This window comes from Petaurus breviceps, unplaced genomic scaffold (genome assembly GCF_028583685.1).
Source record: "Petaurus breviceps papuanus isolate PSGF00001 unplaced genomic scaffold, PetGlider_PUasm1.0 90775, whole genome shotgun sequence".
NCBI classification, from domain to species: domain Eukaryota; kingdom Metazoa; phylum Chordata; class Mammalia; order Diprotodontia; family Petauridae; genus Petaurus; species Petaurus breviceps.
In genome coordinates, this window is record NW_027187342.1 from 8,370,299 (window position 1) to 8,376,298 (window position 6,000).

Below are 6,000 nucleotides of genomic sequence, written 5' to 3' on the forward strand. Positions count from 1 at the left end.
TGGGCTCTCCTCTTTCAAGAAGAGTGTCAGTGAAGCCCACAGATTTTGGTGGCTCTGTACCCCATTTGAACCAGTTAATTCTACTTGGTTTCATGGCCTTAGACCATATTCTTAATCCTGTTGTAACTTTATGACATTGTTCACAGGGGAATATGGAAAGAAATCCCTAAACAAATCATTTAAAGCAGTTTGGTGGCACAGTAGTTAGATGTTAGCCTTGGAGTCAGGAGGACCTGAGTTCAAATCCATTTTAAGACACATGTGTTGTGTGACCTTGGGCAAGTTACTTAATCCTCTTTGCCTTAGTTTCCTCATCTGTAAAAATGAGCTGGAGAAGGAAATGACAAACCACTCCATTACCTTTGCCAAGAAAACCTCAAATGGGATCATAGAGAGTCAAACATTACTGAAATGATTCAACAGCAACAACAAAAACCATCCCCACTACTCTAAAACAGATCTAAGTGGATAATGAGGCTGGCTTAGTGTTGTTTTCATAAAGACCTTGTGTGTGTGATTGGTTGGTTGGTTGTTTTTTGGTGGTGTTTTTTTTTTTTTTAATTTAGTGATTTAAAATGGAAATGACCAATTTTTTTTTTCTGGTAATAAAGTAGTAAAGTTTCCTTTTCACTGCTCCTGTAGATTCATTTCTCACCACAGGACTCGACTTACCATTTTTGTCTATGATGATAATTTTTCATTTGTCACAGAGACTGAAACAAGAATTATCAAGATCATAGCTCTAAAGCTGGAAAGCACCTCAAAGGCCATTAAGTCCAATTATTTTACAGATGAGGAAACTGAGGCAAAGGGAGGAATGGTGTTCATTGACTTGCCCAAGGTCCTTAAGGTAGTAAGTTGTCAGATTAGAGAAATTTAACCTAGATCCTCTGGTTCCAGAAGCTAGTTATCATTGCTCCGTGTTCTCCCCCACCCCAACCACCCATTGTGTGCAGTCCTGTCATGGTGTTGTCCTAAATGCCAATAAAAATACTTTATGTTTTTAATGGATTGTTTCTATTATATTTATGTCCTGAGTTATTAAAATTTCAAAACACTTTGGAGTACAATAGGAAGAGGTAATCTAGTCTGTTCCAGTCTCCCCATTTTACAGAAGCCTGGCATACAGTAGGTGCCTAATACATATTTTCCCTTACTTCCAGCACTCTGACACCCTTTGATCCTGTCCAAAAGACTGTAAATGTGGGCAGGACTCCTATGAATTGGGTCCCCAACCTGGCCTTAAGTGAGGAGGGCAGAGACTCTGTGCTTTTCTTGTCCCCAAGGCTCAGCACAGTGCCTAGAACATACTAAGTGCTTGACTAACTAACTTCTCATACCAGTGAATTATTCTAGCAACTGTAATCTGTACAATTAATTTGTTGATCACTGATAAGCTGTTAGCCTCTCTTCTGTTGCCCTGAGCTGTTCTTAAAGCCTTTTATTGTTGTATCCTTATTGGCTTACCTTCCCAAGTAGATTTTAAGGTTTTTGAGGGCAAGGACTAATACTTGTTTTTTTAATTACTCTTCCACAGTGAGATAGCATAGTGCTTTGCACATAGTAGGCCCTCAAGAAATATTTATTAAATGAGTTCTTCAAACAGATGCCTTTGAGCAACACTGATTTGGGGAGGGCTGGAGAGGAGGAATGCCAGGTGCGTCAAGAGACAGTCTTAATTTTGAATGGTCACTGATATTAAATAAATCCCATTTGTGTGTCTCCCACCCTGTTCTCGAGCAGTCCATCCCAAGACCGTACCGACAGGTCAGTTTCCCAGATGATGAGGAGGAGATCGTCCGCATCAACCCTCGGGAGAAGATCTGGATAACAGGGTATGAGGATTACCGGCATGCTCCTGTGAGGGGCAAATACATGGACACATCAGAGGATGTCGACTCCTACGTGCGCTTCGCTACCAAGGGCGATGCCTCCAAGCATGACTACACCTACCCATATGTGGACCATTCAGACTTCGACACAGGGGATGACCCTAAAGGAGGGGGTGGAGGGAGCGTGATTAAGACTCAGCCCAACCGAGGCAAGTCTCGACGGCGGAAGGAGGATGGGGAACGGTCACGATGCGTGTACTGTAGGGACATGTTCAACCATGAAGAGAACCGAAGGGGTCAGTGTCAGGATGCCCCTGACCCCATCAGAACTTGCATCCGCCGAGTCAGCTGTATGTGGTGTGCAGACAGCATGCTCTACCATTGTATGTCTGACCCCGAGGGAGACTATACGGACCCTTGTTCGTGTGACACCAGCGATGAAAAGTTTTGCCTCCGGTGGATGGCCCTCATCGCCTTGTCCTTCCTGGCCCCCTGTATGTGCTGTTACCTGCCCCTCCGAGGCTGCTACAACTGTGGGGTGATGTGTAGGTGCTGTGGTGGGAAACACAAAGCGGCTGGTTGAAGACAATAGCCCGTTGCTCTATCTCCCTCTCTCCTTACCATTGACAGGGGCTGATACCCCTGACATGGGAGCCTCTTCGCCCTAGCCCTGCTGTACCTGGAGACATCATTCCAGCCTGGGTTGCCCATGATGGGTCTGCCCCTTGAGCTCCAGCCAGCCACTCTTAATTGTTCACACACACACACACACACATACACACACACACACACACACACACACACACACACACCCCACCCCCAGTGTTGTAATGAAATTAACCTTCGGCATAGACTATTGTATTATTAATAATCTGTAATCCAATGATTGTCTTGTACATGTTTATATTTCCCGACCCTTCCCTCCTTCCAACTTTCCACTTCAAAAGGAAGGAGACTACTGTCTGAACTGTTGATTTGCAGGGAATTTTTTTTGGTTTGGGATTTTTGGAAAAGTATCTCAAGACTGTATCTTGTTAAGCTTGTCTTGACAAACCACCTGTACCCAGCAGATTTGGGGTACCTACCAAAATAGGTGAGAATGATGAAATCCCACCAGAAGTATTTTAACCTGCAGTCAGTTATTATGTGTATAGAAGGTGTGCTAGCGTGTACCACAACACGATATTACTATTACCATTCTAAAGCCAAATTTTTTATGTCATGTAAACTGCAGTTTCTGTTTTCAGTCCATCATCATTTCTTTTGCAAAAAAAAAATGCATTTAAATTATTCACTAATGGAAAACATCCATTCATGCAAAGACAATAAGAAATAAGCCTTAACATCAGGAAGAGTCCTCAAACTCCATGTGTTTCCAGCTAGTGCTAGAGAAGCAACTTAAGGTTTCTATGAGCTACCCAAATAGTTACAAAGATAGCATTTAAAGGATTTAAGTCCTAAAAAGGGAGGCAGTATGATGTAGTGGAAAAGACAGTGGACCTAGGTTCCAATCCCAAGCCCCAGAACAAAGAAGTCGGGTGTGACCTTGTGTGGTTCAATGGAAAGGCCGCTGGATTTGAAAGCAAGACCTAGCTTTGAATTCTGGCTCTCCTACTTACAGCCTATGTGACGTTGGACGAGACACTTCATTTGTCTCAGCCTTGGTTTCCTCATCTACAAAATGAGAAGGTTGGACCAGAGTGACTTAAGATCTCTTCCCACTCTAAATTAGTGATTCTATATCACTTTAACCTCAGTGGGCCTCAAATTCCTTATCTATAAAATTAGGGGGCTGATCCAGCTGATTTCCCTCTCCAGAATTCTGCTATATGGTGATTCTAGGATGGGAATTAAATGATCACATTCCTCCCTCAAGTTCTCCATCTTAGAGTAAAACACTAACCTCCAAATAATTCCTATTTTACTCATTGTTCTGCAAATGGACAATAGGTATCCAGGGCAGACACAAAAAGCAGTTGTCAAGATCCACTTGGATTTTAGAGAAACACTAAGGTTGTGGTGAATAAACCAGAAGCTTTTTCAAAGTAAACTTTATATTAACTGTATAGAGGGAAAAATTTTAACCGTCATAAAACTTAAGATTTTGCTTTGTTTTTGCATTTCCTAATCACATCCACATCACCAAATTCCAAATTTGTACTTGAAAAAAAAATAAGGCCATATGTAAAATACAAAAACTTCCCGATGCCTAAGTGTCTTTCTCCCTTGACTCAGCACCCGGTCTTGATGTTATCATTAGGAGTGTGCAGATGTTTCCAACAGACTTGTCCTAAAAAAAAAAAAAAATGTCTTCTCTCTATGTACCAGGCTTGTAATTAGCTGGGGAAAAGAGTATTTTTCTAACTTATTACAAGGAATAGCCAAATAATTTTTTTATTGAAATAAGAAAAAAATGAAAAATGTAGAGCAATTAGCGGTAACTAGCATAGTACAATCAGAACCGTTCCAAGGCCGTTGGGGGTAGGCATGTCCATCAACGCTGGCACTGCTCTTCCTGCCATAATTTCTTTCTGCAGTCAGTTGCCAGTTGAGTGCATGGCCTGATCCACCCCTCCCTACTTATTGCACATGGGCATCGTCTTCAAGGAAAGGGATTTCTCTTCTTTTTGCCAATTACATTGGAAAAGTGTTTGCCACGATTAACCTTCTTGGGAATGTTTTGTTTTCTTCCAGTTCTCGGGGAGTTGATTACAGTGCTTGGAGTAAAACTATCAACAACAACAAAAACCATACCCAGTGTGCTTTTGACCCAGAGTCATCAAATGCTCAATTCATAGCAGTTCGTGGTTTAAGCCTTCTAGCTGGAAAGGGGGCTTGGAGGGAGATTTGTCTGATTCTGTAGAATTGGGAAAAGAAATCTGCCGTCCCCGGTAGCAAATGACCGACAAATCTTGGTTAGCAACTCTGTCGAGCATCAAACCAGCTTCCTGAGGCTCCCGTGAGAGCCAGCGTATTCATTCACTCTGTGAATCTCTGGAAGGTCTCACTCTCTACAAAGCACAACAAACACTAACCCAAGTTTCTGGTCAGATCCCACTTTAAGTGCTTCTATTTATTTCAGTAGGAAGACATGCTCCAAAGCAGCCTCTCTGTATATGGGATCTTCCTCCTCTGTTACCTGTCATTGAAATCTTCCTTGGCCCTGCTTCCCCTTCAGCACCCTGGGGGCTGACCCTCACAGCTCCCACTACATGTGCTCTTTTTGGTTTCTGAAGACAGTGTAAAAGGGCCCAAAGACAGACCCCATGGGGACTTTTGTAAATATCTCTCCCTATTCTCCACACTGCAGCTGAACAGTGTGTGGTACTTTCCCAGTCAGCTTTGCAATACTGACTTCAATCATCAGAGAGAGAAACTATTCAGATTTTATTTTTATACCTGTGGTAACAAAATGTTAACCAAAATTTTTTTGTCATTGTTGTGAAGGTTTTCCCACCCACCCCAAGCTATTTGCTCACATTTACCAATTAAAGTGCCTGAAGCATAATTCATTATGTACCTGTATCCTAAAAGTCAAAATCTGTTGTATTGATTTTTTATAACAAGCCTTTTTACCTCTGTGTAAAAAAATATATATACACATGTATGATGTACATTTTAGTTCTTAACTTTTTTTATGGTTTCTAATATGTTTGATCAATGTAGTTATTGCTTTAAATTTTACCATGTAAATATAAATACATCATATCAGATTGCTGCGTCCTAGAATATTTGTCTAGAGATTGGATGGGGGAAGAAGAGGGAACATCAGGGTTTTTTTCCAGTCTGGATGAAAGGGGAAAGAAAATCAACACCAACACTCAGGGACTTTTCGCATCCTGCTTCTTCCCGGCCAAGGTGAGTAGTATGTCATTTTCCCCAGAGGACAGCAGACAATTCTTAAAACAAATACATCAAGTGAAAGGAATGTTCTCTTGCAGGGAGGAGATCAGCAGCTGCTCTACTCCCAGGGCTGACTCTCCCCTTTTCAGAGCTCCACAGAAAGGAGCTTCTAGGCTTTTCCTGTGTTGCAGTGGATGGGGGTGGTTATCTGAGGTCTGGGTTTGGGAGGACTTCATTTCTTTCAAAAAGCATTATTAAAAAAAAAGTCACTCTTCTAACCAACTTCTCAGGTTCAGTTAACTTCATCTCACTGTTTAGTCCCCCA

At 42.0% G+C, this 6,000-nt stretch overlaps 1 protein-coding gene across 2 annotated transcripts in view; it reads left to right on the forward strand.

The window, feature by feature from the left end:
• The window catches only part of SPRED2 (sprouty related EVH1 domain containing 2), a 182,203-nt gene extending 176,658 nt beyond the window's left edge, over nucleotides 1-5,545 (forward strand). For both annotated transcript variants that reach the window (XM_069068954.1, XM_069068953.1), the window contains exon 6: nucleotides 1,744-5,545. In XM_069068954.1, the coding sequence (XP_068925055.1) occupies nucleotides 1,744-2,415 (672 nt within the window). In that variant the 3' untranslated portion in view covers nucleotides 2,416-5,545. The remainder of the gene's footprint in view (nucleotides 1-1,743) is intronic.
• The last annotated feature ends 455 nt before the right edge of the window (nucleotides 5,546-6,000 follow it).